This window comes from Bufo gargarizans, chromosome 3 (assembly GCF_014858855.1).
Source record: "Bufo gargarizans isolate SCDJY-AF-19 chromosome 3, ASM1485885v1, whole genome shotgun sequence".
In the NCBI taxonomy this organism is placed as follows: Eukaryota; Metazoa; Chordata; class Amphibia; order Anura; family Bufonidae; genus Bufo; species Bufo gargarizans.
In genome coordinates this window covers 118,953,086-118,972,072 of record NC_058082.1, presented here as the reverse complement: position 1 = coordinate 118,972,072, position 18,987 = coordinate 118,953,086, and the positions used below count along the sequence as shown (strand labels likewise).

Sequence of the window (18,987 nt, the reverse complement as noted above, 5' to 3'; positions counted from 1 at the left end):
GTCTAATGTTTATCAGTACATTACAGAAAATAATGAACTTTATCACAATATGCTAATTTTTTTAGAAGGACCTGTATTAGGGGCTTAAAGGGATTTCCCAGTAAAAATGAATTTTTAACATGTTCCTGCAGCATGGCACCTGGAAACTGAAGAGTTGAACTTACCTCCTCCCCTCTGCTTCGGTCCTCCGCACTGCCCCCACTGCCTCCATCTTCCAGTCCCCGTGCTGTTTTTACCTGGCAGTGCATGCCCATGGTCTCATGCACCTCTCAAGCCAATGACTGGCTTCAGCGGTAATGTGGCCACAAGCAGCATGTCACTGCTGAAGCCAGTCATTGGCTGAGAGAGGTGCATGTGACCAAGGCCATGCAATGCCAGGTGTAAATATTGCACGAACCAGAAGATGGAAGCAAAGGGGGCAGCACAAAGGACCAGGGCGGCATGGAGCAGGTAAGTATGATTCTTCTGTTTCAGGGGCCATGCTGCAGGAACTTGTTAAAAAATAATTTTTACAGGAAAAAACAGGAAAGACATTTTATTCCATCCTACCGCCTATTCATAAGTTAGCACTTTCCTTCACCGCAGAGGACGGCGCTCATTGGTTATTACCACCTCCTGCCCCCCAGTTACAGGCGCCACACTTTAATAACCAGGATTGAACACACCTTTTTTTGTGATTTAGCGCACTTGGTGGTTCAAATGGTTGTAACTTTTTTATGTTTTATGTGTTGGGACTACCAAAATAATTTTTGCAACAATTTTTTAACTTGACACATAGGGTCTTATAATTTATTTTTTTGTTTTATTTGGAGGAAAAACTGTACAAAACATTCTTAAAAAGTATATTTTTTTCAAACAATAGCTCCTTATTTTTTAAATATGCAAACTGACACCATAATAAATTATTATAATTAGTTCACTTATTTTGTGTCTGTCATTTTGTAATATAATATGTATAGTTTCACGTGAATGGGGTGATAATGGTGACAGTTTTGGTTGGTGTGGGTGTTTTTTTTAAAATGTATTTTATTATTTGTTTTTATCTTTTTTTAACTTAATTTTTTATAAAAATTGAGTTAAAAAATACCTTTTCTTGGACACTGACCCTTTTGGTTAATTTTTCACTTTTTCCTTTTTATTTTCATTTGTATTTTTATTAATATTTTATGTTTTATTTTTTTATAATTGGTTTATTACTTATTTTTCTGATATATTTTTACCACATAATATGTACTCCAAGGGATCTTGTCTGAGCACTGGCCGCGCTCCTCTTCAGGGAGGCCGTTCGGGGTATCCAACTCCTAGCACAGCGCAGCCCGGATGGCTGCCTGTGCTCTCTTCTATGTAGGGGGAGGACTCCAGTGCGCAGAGCACAGCGCTCTGCTGGGCGGCAGGTAGGGGTTCTCCGTCTGAGCGCCGGATGCGCTCTCCTTCAAGGGACAGATGATCAATAAAGATCCTCTGTCTGAGCGCAGTGCCGCTGGGGTATTTAAACCCCGCGGCGCTCGCTCCCGTTTTCCCACCCTGCAGGCGTGCCCACGCACACCTGCAGCCAGGTCCACGTGGGCTGGCGCGGTGATATGACATGGGGATCCTTTGAGCCTCCCGCCTGTGGAGATATCGCACATCTCTGGCGCTGTAATTACAGCGCCGGAGGTGAGCGGCACACAGGGGCATGGGAACTCTGTTCTCATGTCCCTGTTAGGCATACCAGGCATGCCATCTCCAGCGCTGCCGGAGATGGTGACAAAGGGCAGAGGATCTTTTTTGATCATCTGTCCTTTGAAGAGGTCGAAACTGGACATAATTGTCCAGTTGTCGGTCTCTCCCCACCCAGCAGGCACATTCCAGAGGGGGGCATCCATGGGAGCTTCTGGGCACAGTTTAACTGTATATATACACTTATAGATGCTTGGGGCACATCCATAAGTATATATATATATATATATATATATATATATATAAAACAGGGGGTCTGAATGGTCAGCAATAAGCCCACCTATACATATATTATATACATAGAGATGTATGCTGACAAGGGGGCATACATACATCTCTATGTATACACCTACCACCTGGACTGGCCCATGCAAAAGGACCAATATATATGCATATTTGTAAGGGCATATATATATTTAAATCCAACACTTCCCTCAACAATCAGATCAGATTTTATTACCAATTTGTGCAGAAATCCATATAATTCCAAAGGGTTCACATACTTTTTCTTGCAACTGTATATATATATATATATATAGTGAGAGAGAGAGAGAGAGAGAGAGATCTTTAATAGAACTACAATGTAGGCCTAATTTGCTGCTATCCTATGGAGCCCTGCCACCTGCAGGCCTCCATTGGAACTACAGCTCTAATATGCTGGGCTTTTTCAGAGACCTAGCGCATCAGAGCAAAGGAATGGCCCTGCCAACCCCGGAAGCTCACTCTTCCGAGTTTTTAGCATTAAAAACTTTCTGCAATCGGCGTTATCATCAGTCAAAGATGTTAGTCCGGGGCCTCTGCTGCTCCATATTTAAATCCCATCCTTCTGCCGTACATGTATGGCGCTAAGGTTAAGTTAACTTGCACATGGTGCAGGCTGTCTCACACCGAATCTGCACCAAAAACCAAGTGTTACTTGCAGTTTTGGGTGCAGATTTGATGAGGTTTTGACTCAGATCTCAACCTTCTATCGAAAAAGGTTGAAATCCGTTCAAAAGAACTGCACAAAGAATTATTTATTATGCTGCGGATTTAAAAATCCACACAGCAGGGAAATTTTCACGTGGAACGAAAAAAGCAAAGTGTACATGAGAATTGTCTACTCTCATACATTTTCCTGGTACTGTATAAGGCCTCATGCACACGGACGTTTTTTTTCACGGTCCGCAAAACGGGGTTCCGTTGGTCCGTGATCCGTGACCGTTTTTCCGTCCGTGGGTCTTCCTTGATTTTTGGAGGATCCACGGACATGAAAAAAAAGTCATTTTGGTGTCCGCCTGGCCGTGCGGAGCCAAACGGATCCGTCCTGAATTACAATGCAAGTCAATGGGGACGGATCCGTTTGATGTTGACACAATATGGTGCCATTTCAAACGGATCCGTCCCCATTGACTTTCAATGTAAAGTCTGGAGTTCTGTTATACCATCGGATTGGAGTTTTCTCCAATCCGATGGTATATTTTAACTTGTAGCGTCCCCATCACCATGGGAACGCCTCTATGTTAGAATATACTGTCGGATATGAGCTACATCGTGAAACTCATTTCCGACAGTATATTCTAACACAGAGGCGTTCCCATGGTGATGGAGACGCTTCAGGTTAGAATATACAAAAAAACTGTGTACATGACTGCCCCCTGCTGCCTGGCAGGTGCTGCCAGGCAGCAGGGGGCAGACCCCCCCCCCCTGTTTTTAACTCATTGGTGGCCAGTGGGCCCCCCCTCCCCTGTTGTTAACTCGTTGGTGGCCAGTGTGCGCACCCCCCTCCCTCCCTCTATTGTTTTAATACATTGGGGCCAGTGTGCGCGCGCCCCCCAACCCCCCCTCTATTATTTTAATACATTGGGGCCAGTGTGCGCGCGCCCCCCCAACCCCCCCCCCCCTCCCTCCCTCTATTGTTTTAATACATTGGGGCCAGTGTGCGCGCGCCCCCCCAACCCCCCCCCCCCCTCCCTCCCTCTATTGTAATCATCATCGGTGGCAGCGGAGTAGAAGATTTTCATACTTACCTGCTTCTTGCTGCTGCGATGTCTGCGTCCGGCCGGGAGCTCCTCCTACTGGTAAGTGACAGCAATGCGCCGCACAGACCTGTCACTTACCAGTAGGAGGAGCTCCCGGCCGGACGCAGACATCGCAGCAGCAAGAAGCAGGTAAGTATGAAAATCTTCTACTCCGCTGCCACCGATGATGATTACAATAGAGGGAGGGAGGGGGGGGGGGGGGTTGGGGGGGTGCGCACACTGGCCCCAATGTATTAAAACAATAGAGGGAGGGAGGGGGGGTTGGGGGGGCGCGCGCACACTGGCCCCAATGTATTAAAACAATAGAGGGAGGGAGGGGGGGTTGGGGGGGGGGGCGCGCACACTGGCCCCAATGTATTAAAACAATAGAGGGAGGGAGGGAGGGGGGTGCGCACACTGGCCACCAACGAGTTAACAACAGGGGAGGGGGGGGGCCGCACAATGATATTCAAACTGGGGAGGGGGGGGGGGGGGTCTGCCCCCTGCTGCCTGGCAGCCCTGATCTCTTACAGGGGGATATGATGGGGTTAATTGTACTATCATATCCCCCTGTAAGAGATCGGGTGCTGCCAGGCAGCAGGGGGCAGTCTTGTACAAAGTTTGCAGTGTATTCTAACTAGAAGCGTCCCCATCACCATGGGAACGCTTCTGTGTTAGAATATACTGTCGGAAATGAGTTTTCACGAAGTGAAAACTTAGATCAGAAAAAGCTTTTATGCAGACGGATCTTCGGATCCGTCTGTATGAAACTAAAACCTACGGCCACGGATCACGGACACGGATGCCAATCTTGTGTGCATCCGTGTTCTTTCACGGACCCATTGACTTGAATGGGCCCGTGAACCGTTGGCCGTGAAAAAAATAGGACAGGTCATATTTTTTTCACGGCCAGGAAACACGGCTCACGGATGCGGCTGCCAAACGGTGCATTTTCCGATTTTTCCACGGACCCATTGAAAGTCAATGGGTCCGTGAAAAAAAACGGAAAACGGCACAACGGCCACGGATGCACACAACGGTCGTGTGCATGAGGCCTAACGCTGTGTTTTTTCCCGCACGAGAGTCTGTGCATAATCTACAACATGTGCAGGTAGGCTAATTGGGAAATTCATGCAGGTGACAAACCTAAGCTTAGCAAAGAAAATCTGAAAAAGAGGAGAATAAAGTCAGATTGCTCACCGGAGACTATCGGAGAATGATTCCACTCCATATTTAGACATGCAGTATCCTCCTCCACAGATGGTTAATCTACCCGCAATGCTTGCGACATTCACTACACGTCCACAAGCTCTTCGAATCAAAGGCAGCATCTTAAGAGTGACATCAACAACGCCCAACAGATTCACATTCAGAATTTTTGAAAAATCTTCTTTAGTCAGCCATTCATTTGGGGCAGTTGGTACTGAAATACCAGCATTATTCACTAAACCCCAGAGACCTAGTATAAGAAAGCAGAAAATGTGTAGCCAAAAAAGCTCATATGGAAAGTCAGTTTTTGTATCTTTTTAATTAGGTATTTGACAGAAATCATATATCTGCTTAGCATCTTTGTAATGCATTTTTATTTCTCTTGTAATGCATGGAAAATCACTGTCTGCTAATAAATAGCATATATGCATTTGCTTCCATATTTTTCATAAACTTATTAAACAACACGTAATTCCAGGCAGCACATACTGACAGCTCACACCTAGCATGAAATATCGATTGTCACAGAAAGAAAAAAAAAGTGTAGCCCAGATTTACATGCAAGTACATTTTGAAAACCGTAGGTGACTTTTTTTTAAATGTTTCTTGCATGTGTCACTGCATTTTGTTAAGTGACAATGGGGAAAATACAGCACTGAAAATGCAGTTAGTACAGTCGTAGACAGGGGATTAGCTATAGGGGGTGCAGAGGTAGCAGTCACTACCGGGCCCAGGAGCCTGAGGGGCCCAAAGACCCTTGTGCCACATAAGAAGACACTGGTATTGTAGAAAGTGCATGCAGGTCAAGTTACACCTTTGGATGGAGGGAAGGGGTTTGGTCGATAATTTGGCATGGGGGGGGATGCCATTTCAATTTTTGCCTCGAAGGCTATGTGCTTCCCTGTGCCCGGCCATAAAGCACTGAGGGAAGAGGGGGCCCAAGCTGAACTCTTGCACCAGGGCCCTGAGCCTTTAGCTACGCCCCTGGTCGTAGAGTAGTTATTTTCCATTGAAGTAGTGCTAGGAACAATGGAAACAGATTTACTAATCAAATTGATCCAGAATTGTAGTGTGCGTGGCAAGTGCCACATTTATTAGCTGTTTCAAGCATATATCCAGACCCTGACTATGCAATTATTCTCGCTACATTAATTGTTGATCCATTTGGTTCTGCCTGCCATGGTCCCTGCAGTATCACTTCTGGTCTGGTTTCTATGGTATTCCTGAGTTCCACAAATATCTTCTATTCTGCACGTTGTTCCTAGTCTTTGTTTCCGTATGTCTGAGTTCCTGATGCTTTCTTTTGCCTAAGTGCCGGTTCAGTCTCTTTGTGCTATTATGTCCTTTAGTTCCATCCAGTAGGTCAGCTGAATTCTATTCCAAAAGCCTTCTGTTGGGATTTTTTCTGGTTCCAGTTGTCAATGCAGCACTAGACTATAATACAGGCCTAAAGGTTTAAAATGAATCTCCTCCACTACCTACCATATGCCATTTGTGATATTGCTGTCTTATGTAGCAGGGGTGTTTTTAAGCCTCTTTAGGCATGAGGGTCTTGCTATCTTTGCACCCCCCACAGACTGGTATACAATACAATATATTATATATGTTAAAACTGTATATAATAGAATATACCGGTAATTGTCTTTTTGTTCTACAAGAGCATGGACAATAATACAATATTGTGCAAAAGTTTTAGGCAGGTGTGGAAAAAATGCTGCAATGTAAGAAATGCTTTCAAAGTATAAGTATTACTGTAATAGTTTATTTTTATTAATTAATAAAATGCTAAATGTAATTAAATAATAAATAATATACAAAAGAGAAATCTAAATCAAATTAGTATTCGGTGTGACCACCCTTTGCTTGGCCGCCCCTGTGTATACAGTCCTTAACATTGCCCATTTTTTTATGCTTCTTCAAAAGAGAGATACTTATCCATCATGCAATACCATGAAAGGACATAATATTGTCTCCAAATTTATTTTGCAGCAAGACTACAACCCCAAACATATAGCCAAACATATAGCCAATGTCAATAAAGGGCTAATCCCATCTGAGACAATAGGGACATCGCTAGGATATGTCCCCATTGTCTGACAGGTGTGTGTCCCACCTCTAGAACCCCTACCTATATCAATAATGGAGCGGGGAAAGTGGTGGCTGGAGCACCTCGATTTTCCTGGGGTCTGGCCACCACCAAGAGCACTCCCCATAGAAGTGAATGGGAGCACGCTGCCATTGCACCGCCACCACTCCCATTCATTTCCATGGGGCTGACATAAAAAGCCGAGCCTGCGCGGTGTGCCCTCCAGGTCTTTGATAGCTGCCTTTACGAGATAGGTGCGGGTCCCAGCAATGGGACCCATACCTATCAGACAATGGGGGCATATCCTAGTGACATGCACATAAGAATAAGCGCTCAGTGCCCATGCTGTGGACCACAAATAGCAGTCTGCATTGCATGGGCACTGGTTGTGTGCACTTAATTTGTGGATGTAGACCCATTAACTAGTGTTGGGTGAGCACGCTCGGCCGAACACCAGTTCGGCCCGAGCATCGCTATGCTCGGCACATCGCAGTGCTCAAGTCAGTGTATTTAAATCTAATTTAGCCTCTATTTCTGAAAAGTTTCTGGTGGGATTCAAACTCACAACCTTTTACATTACAGCCAAGAATCGTAACCACTAGAAAAAAAAAAATGAGACTAGTAGTATATATTCCTATACAGCAGAAGTCTCATATTTAGGGTCCATTCACACGTCCTGTTTTTTTTCATCCTGAAAAACGGTCCGTTTTTTGCGGATCCGTTGTTCCTGAAAATGTTTCCGGATGTCATCCGTATGTCATCCGTTTTTTGCGGATCCGCAAAAAACGGAAACATGTATACATTTCAATAATCAAATAAAGTTGTTTGGATTTCTTTGAAAAAAAATTGAAAAAAAAATAAAAATGTATGTGTTTCCAGGAACAGAATCCGCAAAAAACGGATGACATACGGAATGACATCCGAATGTCATCCGTTTTTTGCGGATCCATTGACTTTGTATTGTACCAGGATCCGATTTTTCAGGACAAGAATAGGACATGTTTTATATTTAAACGGACATGCGGAACGGAACAACGGAAACGGACAGCACACATTGTGCTGTCCGATTTTTTCCAGGACCCATTGAAAATGAATGGGTCCAGATCTGGTCCTGATCTGTTCCTGAAAAAACGGAACAGATCAGGAAAGAAAAAACGGACGTGTGAATGGACCCTTATATATATATTTTTAAGTAACTGGCCATGCAGCTCTATAGTGTAGTGGTCCACATTCTGGGCTGTAATATAGAAGGTTGTGAGTTTGAATCCCATCAGAAACTTTTTAGAAATAGAGGTTAAATTAAATGTATATATTTCCTTTTTTTTGTAATTATAATATATATATATATATATATATATATATATATGTATAAAATCATACTTCTGATATATATGAATGCATAATATGTGGGAAACTACTACTGATGTTTTAGCCATAATATATTATAATATATTATAATATATTATATATTCTAAATATATACTGCTACAGGTGGATCTGGATAGGTTAGAGGCTTGGACAGAGAAGCAGCAGATGAGGTTTAACACTGACAAATGTAAGGTTATGCACATGGGTAGGATTAATGCAAGTTACCCATACATACTAAATGGTAAAACACTGGGTAACAATGACATGGAAAAGGACTTAGGAATTTTAGTGAACAGCAAACTAAGCTATAGAGACCAGTGTCAGGCAGCTGCTGCCAAGGCCAATAATATAATAGGTTGCATCAAAAGTAGCATAGATGCCCGTGATGAGAACATAGTCCTACCACTTTACAAATCACTAGTCAGACCACACATGGCGTACTGTGTACAGTTCTGGGCTCCTGTGAACAAGGTAGACATAGCAGAGCTGGAGAGGGTTCAGAGAATGGGATCTAAAGTAATAACTGGAATGGGTGGACCACAGTACCCAGAATGAACATCAAAATTAGGGTTTTTCAGTTTAGAAAAAAGACGACTAAGGGAAGATCTAATAATTATGTATAAATATATCAGGAGTCAATGCAGAAATCTCTCCCATCATCTATTTATTCCCAGGACTATGACTGTGAGGAGAGGACATCCCCTGCGTCTATTGGAAAGAAGGTTTCTACACAAACATAGAAGAGGATTCTTTACTGTAAGAGCTGTGAGACTCTCGACCTGAGGAGGTGGTGATGGTGAATTCACTAAAAGAGATCAAGAGGAGCCTGGGTGTATTTCTGGAGTGTAATAATATTATAGGGTATAGTTACTAGAAATGGGTTGTTGATCCAGAGAGTTATTCTGATTGTCTGATTGGAGTCGGAAAGGAATTTTTTTTCCCCTAAAGTGAGAAAAATTGATTTGGAACAACCTCCCTGCCAAGTCCCTTCAAAAACTGTATGCAAGGGTACCTAAAAGAATTGATGCTGTTCTGAAGGCAAAGGCTGGTGAGACCACTTCTATTTTTGATAGCATTCTTTGCAGCATTTTTTCACAGCTTCCTTAAACATTTGCACAGTACTGTATATGTGTACTATGTATGTTCTGTAGGTATGCATGTTAACAACACTCTGGTAGAGATCCATACACCAGTAAGTAATATACTTTGAAGTAAGATGAGCCAGACACATGCCTCTTAACTTGGCATATCATTGACTTTTCTTGCACCAGAAATTGCATTCTATGACTACCATGGTCAATTTTTTTGGTCCATGGAAGCTCGACTCCCTTACTAAACCCTACCTTTTCACAGCACTTTTGAAAAGCAGCAAAATAAGCATAAAATATCAAAAAGTCATAAATTATTGCACAAATGTGGAGTACGCTCTAATTCTGCGACATTGTGACATTAGAATAGTGGAATAAATGCATTAATAGACAGTGAAGCCAATGTAGAAATTTGAAGACAACAAACCATTTAGAGAAGTTGTCATTGACTGCAGGAGACACCGGGTTAGGCACCCAAAGGGGTTAATATGAACCTTCTCGGGCTGCTGTATTCTCCCCTCCCAGGGAGCTGTCATGTTGTAGGGATCAGGGAGAAGGGAGGTAGGCTACCCTAGGCAGGGTTTGGCATGTTTCCCCACCCTCTCCTCACCCTGCAAGTTGTGAATAAGGGCACTGTCCAACTGGGGTTAATATAATGATGCTCCACCTACCATTTTCACCGGTGGATTGCTGGAGCTTCCTGCCCTCCTGCCCCCTACGTACTTGGTAGTTTGCCTGTGGCATTTGTTTATGTGCTGATGTTTACATGTTTTTCTTGTTTTATCGGAATTTACTCCTTTCAATCTCCTGATTTCACAACTGGTGGTTGGTGGCTGCTTGGAGTTTAATAATGTTTGGTTTTCTGCGTCACATCTAAAAGATCCTTTACATGTGCCAACAATCGGGGCAATTTTGGGGGAGGACATTCATAGAACCACTTATTACTGATAATTGCCCTGTGTAAAGGTGCCACTGATCACCCGATCACCCGATCACCTCATTTATTTGGTGAAAGCATTGTTGATGGGGACACCAAAACCATAATTTCTGCACAGCAGTTTGTCCTTTGTAAACAGTGATCCGCTGTCTAAAAACAATGGGTCACTATGGGGATGTACAATTACAGTAGCTGCATCCAAATCCAGCTCACAATCAGGCAATTATTGGGATTTAATAGTTTATTCCTGATAATTGCCTGCACTGTTGACCAATGTAAAGGTAATCTTTGGAGCTTATTAAGTCAATGCTTTGCTAATATACTGTATAATGGATGATGTTAATGAAACATCATACCTTTATCTCCTACAATGGAAGCAACCCATACAGCTGCATCATTCACACTCTGGCTGTCAGTAACATCAAGGATCACAGTCTTCAGCCTACTAGATGTCTCCTTCTTCAGGTTTTCAGCTCCTTTCTGTGTAAGACAAGCTGCAAGTACATGCATGCCACGTCTGTCCAGCTGTTTGGCGGCCAAGTTTCCAAAGCCAGAATCACATCCTGTGATTAACACATACTTATCTATGAGATTTGGAAGAATCCAACGTCTTTGGTTCCATCTGAAAATGTAGATCAAAGCTAAAACCACAAGGATCAATAGCCACATGACTCAGTCCTGGAAAAAAAAATGCAAGGAATATAAAGTTACGATATGCTCTCAAATATATTCTACTGTTTATTAATTTGGTAATGAGAAGCCAATTTACTGTACATTGCACTAAATAATCTAAGGCTGTTTCATTTGTTATTTTTTAAGGCATGGCCTAATGGTTTGCCTGTCAGTGTAAAACTGACAGGCATTATACATAACACAGGAATAACTGAGACTCATACTGGGAACTAAATTCCATTGACAAAAAATTCTAAATTCTTTAACCTTTTTCCCGAAATGTTTTAGAGTACAGAAGCAAAAGTAATAATATTTGTCATTGAAATCTGGGGGCCTAGCTAAATGTTGTTTGTTCAAATGTTGAATGTTTTTTCTCTGCCAAAGTACATAACCTTATATGTGTCCACACTAAACTTTCAAAAATTTTTCCAGGACTATAGCAGTGATTGTGACATGAGGCCTACCTGGAAAGTAGCTTTTCTGGTTTGCCACGGCTGGAGGTGAGTAAAGTTTGTAATCACAAAATCAATAAAGCAAAAGGTCAGAATGTCAAAGTCAGGGGCAATCCAAGTCCTACAGAAACTAACAAATCAATCTACTTGAGTACTTAAAAAGTTAAGGACTGTTTCATTGCTAAATTATATGTGGTCAGGTGATACAGTAGAGTCAGCTGTGATAGACATAGTGAGTAGAGAGCATGACACACGGTTTATCTCTACAATAGGCCATCAGTATCAGATTGTCTGACACAAGGCCTACCTTGATAATGGATCCTCTGGGTTGCAATGGATGGAGGTCAGCACCTCACGTGTAGAATTCATAGACAATGCAGAGTTCATGCAATACAATAATCCAAGCAGACAAGGTCAAAGGCATATGGTGGAAGTTCAAAGCCAGAGGCAATTCATGTATTACAATAGCTAATTCAATATTGAAAGATAAAAGGACTCTAGTTGCTGAACTGGGGTGTAATCATGTAATATAAAGTCAGTGCACAGACAGCAGAGCTGAATTGGAAACATGGTATTCTGTCAACGGCAAAGGATATAGTAGGCAGAGAGTGTGATAGATGGCCTATCCTAACAATAGGCCATTAGTATCAGATTGGTGGGGGTTTGACTCCAATTATACACACCAATCAAATTACTAAAGGGAATGTGTCTTGTGTCCCCTGAGGGGTCAGGAGTTGGAACTCCAGCAATTTGATAATGATGGTCTATGAATGCCATCAGTAGTGTTGAGCAAATCAAAGTTGACGAAGTGGACTACGATCCGAATTTAAGAGAAAATTCGATTCACCGCGAAGCCGAATTTCTTTGTGCTTCTTGGTAACTAATCAATTTTCCCTAAAATGGTGGTAAAAAATAAATAAATCATGTTCACCTTATTCATTTGCACTCAAAGAGTCCTATGTGGTCATCTTGATTGAAGATCCCATGCAAAATCTCATGTGCAGTGATGTATGATATCACCACGCTGCCAGCGTGATGTCATGCACTGCGTGAGATTTCACGCTGGATCTTCAAGCAGGATGGCTGCAGCAGGCTTTTTGTGATCAAATGAATAATGCGAGTATTTAATTTTTATTTTTTTACAGATTATCCCCTGACAGCCCTCAATGGTCATGAACGAGTCATCTGAGGGGTTCAATGACAGGAGGTGGTGCAATCGCCGATTCCCTTCATTTCACTCCCTACTCACAAAGAAATGCACTTCGTGAAGTAATTCGTCACGCAGCAAATTTCTTTATGAAATTCGGTGAAGCAGCCGAATTGAAGTTTTGAGAACTTTGCTCATCTCTAGCCATCAGAGGATTTGTTTATAGCTAACTATCCTCTGTTTTCCATCAAAGTACCAGTTACTAAGCCAAGTACACTAATTTTCCCCAAAAACAAGTATTAATTTACTACCTACACTGACAAGTGTTATCTAGCAGCATAGCTGAGGGGGTAGCTGTGGCACTTGCCCTGGATGCAATAAGATAGGTGTTATGGTGGTGGTCCGTGCCTACGGCCATCTCATTCTCCCTGATGAGCATGGTGGCCATGCTGCTCACCATTCTGCTTCCTCTGTTGCTTGGGTGTCCTGGTCAAGTCAGCATCTGTCTCATCCTGTGTGGTGGTTAGGGCTGCAGGAGTAGTAAATGTGATTCTGCAGGCTGAGACCTCCTTCCTGCTCTCCCAGAGGATGTGGGCATGCCCTGGTCTTCTCCAGCCAATGTCTGTCTGTCTTAGGTATTTTAGGTATTTTCCTTAGTAAAAGGAGCCTCATCAATAGGTTCTAGACTGCTAGTATCCTGCAAAGGTGTACTGTTCTACACTTCTCTGCCTATGTACCAACTTTTTCATTTTTCACAGATTTGACCCTTTGCTGCTCTCTTTGTTCTGATCCTGAGCTGCCCGTCCTGACCTTGGGCTGTTTATTGTATCACACAACTTTGCCTGCCCTTGGCTTATCCCTGAAGATGATTTTGCCGGATTCCTAGGCAGTCCTCACCATGCAGCAACCCATAGGTATAGAGCCAGGAGGAGAGTGGTAGTAGTGGCAGTGATGGGAGTGATTTTCTCCATGCCTATTTCTCAGGAGCTCACACGTGCATGTGTTGCCTCTAACTCTGATGACTAGACACCTAACCCTACTACCCTGCCTGTTTTCCTAACCAACCTAACAAGGACTGCCAGTGTTAACTATATACTGTCCATACATAACCATTAGCAATACATAGTGCATGGAAAAGAGTACTTTAACAACAAATCACAACATTTAACTCCTTAGCATTAAATTAACCCTTTGCAGTGATCCACTCGGTCACTGCAACCAGAGTCTCTCAAACCCCTGTGGGTCAACTGTTGCTTGAACAGAGACTACTATAAGAGATAGCAGCGAAGTCCAGATGGGCTACTTAAACAACACCCTTGGGAGTAAGATATTAAGTGAAATCTGTTCAGGTGACACAGTTGGTCAACACCTGCTTTGTTACAGTAGGGATGTGGAGGGGATCACAGGATGAAGAGGTCAGAAGAACCTACCTTCCCCATCTTTCTCCCTCTCACTAGTGTTCATTTTTATTTAAACAGCCAAAGCATCTTAAGGGCTGTTATAACCTGATACAGGCAATCTGTTGGGACCGGCATAAGATGGAGTAGGAGTGGGTCTGCAGAGAGCAGCTCAGGAAGAGTGCAGCACATTCTCTGCTTATCATAGGTCCTTCTCCACTTCTTAGCTGAAATGAGGAAACTAGCTGCAAGAAAGTTAAATATGAGTAATCCATATGCATACTGTATGTATAATGTGTATGTATGTTTGTTGTGTATATATGTGTTTGCAATGTGTATATGCGTGTGCAATGTAGGTATGTGTGCATCATATAGAATGTACAGTACATGTGGTATAGTGTTATGTATGGTATGTTACATTTTATGAGGGGGATAAGGGATTTTCGGGGTTACATGGAACACCCTTCTTGCGATTGACAGTGGATAGAGGATAAATGTTATTTGAGGGAAAACTGGTGTCTGTATCTACATGTGTATGTGATTGTGAGGTGGGGGCAGGTATATCACTACAAAACATACAGGATAATATAGCTCTCCATACCTCTTACATCAAGTGACGTCTCCTCTGATGTATATGTTCTCTTTCCTCATCTCCTCCATTCAGACCAGGCCACCATGATGATTTTTCAGCCATCTCTCGTCTCTGCAGTTTGACAAAATAAAAAATTGTCATCCTACCCCCACAAATACTGTGCCACTGTGCTCCCAAATATTATACTGCAGAAAAAGATACACCCCCTGAAAATAGTAGTACCATGTAGATATTGGCCTTCAATAATTATTGGCATGTAGTATCCTAAAATAACTGTGCCCAGCAAATAGTGTTCCTGATACCCATAGTGTAAACATAATGTCCCCCCAAAATAACTGTGCCAGGGTAGCCCCAACAGTAATATTGTTCCCCAAATTCCCACCAATAGTAATAATTCTCTGCTAGAGCACACTTGGTAGTAATAACGCTCCCCTAGTGCCCATACTAATAATTATGTTCCCCATAGTCCCCCAGTAGTAATAAAGCCCACCAAAATGCCCCCCCCCAGTAGTAATAATTATTCTTATAATGTGACAGTAGAAAAATGCCCCCTTAAAATGAGCACCATTACAAAAAATGCCCCCTTAGAATGTGTGCTAGTGTGAAGAATACCCCCCCTTTAATGCCCACAGTTGAGCGAATGTCCCCATAGTGCCCCCATAATGTGTGCCAGTATAAAATACCCATATATAATGCCAGCAAGTCAATGCCCACATAGTGCTACTATCTTCCCTTCCCCATAGTGCCCCCATAATGTGCCAGTATAAAATTCCCTTATATAGTGCCCCCACTAGATTCTCCTATAGTGCTCTTCTCCTTCTCCATAGTGCCCCCATAATGTGCCAGTATAAAATACCCCTATATAGTGTCCCCAATAGATGCCCCCATAGTGCCCCCATAATGTGTGCCAGTATAATATGCCTCTATATATTGCCCCTATAGTGCTCCTCTCTCCCTTCCTTATAGTGTCCCCCATAATGTACCAGTATAAAATGCCCCTATATAGTGCCCCAGTAGTTATCCTCAGTGTCCCCCGTAACTTTCCAGTATAAAATGCCCCTATGCAAAGCCCCCGGTAGATGCCCTCATAGTGCCCCCCATATGAAATACCCCTTCTTTGTGCCCTCACTAGATGCCCTCACAGTTTTCCTCTGCCCCCTTCCTCATAGTGCCCCAATACAAAATATCAATTTTTTGTGCCCCCATAGTGCCCACCAATAATGTGCATTAAGGAGTGCCCCTAGATGCCCCCATAGTGCTTCTTTCCTACATTGTGCAATATAAAAAAAATACACATATACTTACCTCCATGCAGCTTTCAGCGATGCGATGAAGGCCTCTTCCGGCCTGTGTTTCTTGCTGTAAGGCTCAGGCGGCGTGATGATGCCATTGCCCCACCTGCACCAGCATCTGCTAGGCCACAGGCCTAGTGCCTGTAGCCTATCAGAGGAACGGCAAAGGGAGAAGCCTCTCCCCTGTCCCAACGCACAGCCATCTGTATCGCTGTTCTGAGGACAGCGATACAGATGAATATAGAGATGAGCGCTTCCACAATGGAAACGCTCCTCTCCAGCTGCCCTGCCACCCCCCACTTGTCACCAGGGCCGCGCCCCCTGAGGCGATCGCCTCAGCTCGTCTAATTGGCGGTACGGCCCTGTGGGGGTGGGAGGGAAAAAGAAACAGAATCTTTGACCTGTGTGAAGAAATACATATATAACAGTTTAGCATTGCAGAACTTATAGTACAATCTACAGGTGTCTATAAATAGTTACATATCCAGCTTTAATCTAATTTGTTTGCTATTATTAAAAAATTAGGCGACTGTAATGTAATGTAACACATTGTCATATGTGCTAGGAAGGTTTCTGTTGCGTACACGTAATGTAGCCATAGGCTCCCTGTAGCAACTGGAGGAGAAAACTGTGTTTCTTTTACGGTATAGTATACCACAGTATACCACAGCCTAAGTGGCCTAACAGCGGCATTTGTTGGAGGCATGTGTCGGTGAATAATCACGACCTATTCCCCAGATGTGTAGGCATTTCATCTTGTGAACACACCCTAAATCTGTGTTTTAACATTGCCCTTTGTACGGCGCAGTGATAAGATAAGTAAGATTAGCTGGATTGCACATTCTATGAACGTCTAGATGTATTTGACTCCTGCAGGGCATGTCATCACATTATACTCTCTGGGATAAGAAAAAGCTTTCAAACATATAGTATGCAATGCTCTGCGACATACAAGAAGAAATCAGCTTTGTCTCTGAATCGTGTTTGAAGAGAGTACGGTATGAAAGAGAGAGTCTGTGTACTTACATGCTTCTGGAACAGCCATGGCGAAATCAAGAGATTCTTGTACTTCCCTTAAAATACCAGGATATCCCTTCTGCCAGCATGACTTGGCTGCCTGCCACCCTATGCTAAAATTCCCAGTGTAGGAAAAAGTAGCAAATAGAAATTTGAGTAGTGCACGGACTGCACGCCACAAAATGCAAAGCTGCAATTCTATGATGTGGTAAAAGAGGTTCACCTGGTTTTATTTTAGAGTACATATGTAGTGTCCCACTAGGTAAATGTGGGCACTACACAAGGGTCAATTGGGCCACGTGGTACTCCTACTCCTGAGGGACAGTGGCGGTGTATTTCACAGTCCATTTTAATATACTGTATATTTATGTGTATTTTCCCTGTGATGTGTGTAGCAGGCCTATTAGGGTGTAGTTCAGCATCCTAGGCACTAGAGGGAACTAGGGAACCCCTAGTATATATATTTAGGCCCAGACAGGGAGGAGGCAGTCTGTGTAGTCAGGAGTCTGTGTGGAGACAGAAGTGAGAGTGCACCTTAGCCAGAGAGAAGCTGAGGGCCTCCTCCTGACATGCAGCTAGACAGCCCAGGCTTCTAGTTGCCTCCAGGAGGCTAGTGAATGCAGTCCAGCCTACCTGAGGACATTGAGCCAAAGTTAGCTCAGAAGATTGTCACCAAGAGAAGAGTGTACCTCTTGAGAAACCTGCAGTTCCCACAAAGCTAAGTGCAGAGCAGAAGAGTAACCAGCCAACCTGAGGGCTGAAGGGCAGAAGGATTATTTACCTAAAGCAAGGGATATATACCTGAGGAAGTTTTGTACCAAGGATAAAGCCAGCATTAGGGCATACGGGCCTTGGGATTGAGACAGCCAGGAGTTCTGAGGAATAGTGCACAGGATTTCTGAGGAAAAGGTGCAGCCTGATCTGTAAGTGTTTTTACCCTCTGAGTATCTTGCAAAGAACATTGTACCTGCCATTGATGTTAAAGCCTGCTTATGATTTCTGCTGCCATGTGGAACTGAACCCAGACTGTAAAAAGTTAACTGTTTCCAGTAAAGGAAGTTTGGTTCACCTCAACATCGTGTTCCTCACTTATTACTACTATAAATCGGTGTGCCACAGTTACAGGCACTGGCGTCACGAATCTTAAAGGGATCTTGCCACCGGCACATTAAACACCTGCAACATCCAGGGCACCTCATCTACCATTAGGCCTGGTCCCTATACACCGAGAGTGCCCTAGAGGTCTCCTGTGCCAGCCTCTCCATCACTGCTGTACGCCTGCCCAGGGTCCCCCTACAAACTGTGAGTAACCCAGAGCAACCCTCGTGTGCCTATTAACCGTGACCTCACATCGCAATACCCTGCAGGTCTGCGTACTGCACATATATGGGGTCATTTATCAAACTGGTGTAAAGTAGAACTGGCTTAGTTGCCCATAGCAACCAGTCAGATTCCACCTTTCATTTTTTACTGCACCTTTGGAAAATGAAAGGTGGAAGCTGATTGGTTGCTATGGGCAACTAAGCCAGTTCTACTTTACACCAGTTTCCTATATATCACCCATAGTTTTTAATGTGTTACCAAAAATGTTATCGCAGTGAAAACCAGATAGCAACACACATATCCTTTTTTAATCAGTTTTTATTTTCTGATTACAGATTTTTTTAAATTCTAGTTTCTGAACATGATTATGGGGGGCGGCCATCTTGCCTGAGCTTTTTTTTAACAGCATTTAGAAAGCATTAAGAAAATTGCTTTACGGTAGCCCCATGGTCCATAGACACAATGGTCAGGAGGGGACCTCATTGACTTCTATGGGAGAGTTTTCTAGGAATGCCCTGTGACCGATGCAGAGGTCATTGTACACGGAAAGAATAGATAAGCTTTGTCAATGAAGGGCTGCATTACACCAACAGATTATCTAATAGATTTCCTGACCAATTATTGGTAAGATGACGGTTTACACACACATATCTTTGTTGGGCAGATTATCTGTTGGTGTAATAAGATC

At 43.2% G+C, this 18,987-nt stretch overlaps 1 protein-coding gene across 2 annotated transcripts in view; it reads right to left on the bottom strand.

The window, feature by feature from the left end:
• Positions 1–18,987, bottom strand: part of LOC122932670 (retinol dehydrogenase 7-like) — a 47,566-nt gene that overhangs the window by 14,130 nt on the left and 14,449 nt on the right. Inside the window, exons 1-3 of one of the 2 annotated variants that reach the window (XM_044287218.1) lie at positions 16,986–17,038; positions 10,764–11,085; positions 4,920–5,178 (exon numbers count right to left, since the gene is read on the bottom strand). In XM_044287218.1, coding sequence (XP_044143153.1) covers positions 4,920–5,178; positions 10,764–11,076 — 572 coding nt within the window. In that variant the 5' untranslated portion in view covers positions 11,077–11,085; positions 16,986–17,038. Of the gene's footprint in view, positions 1–4,919; positions 5,179–10,763; positions 11,086–16,985; positions 17,039–18,987 lie in introns of those variants that run through there. The other variant, XM_044287217.1, reaches the window with a different exon arrangement.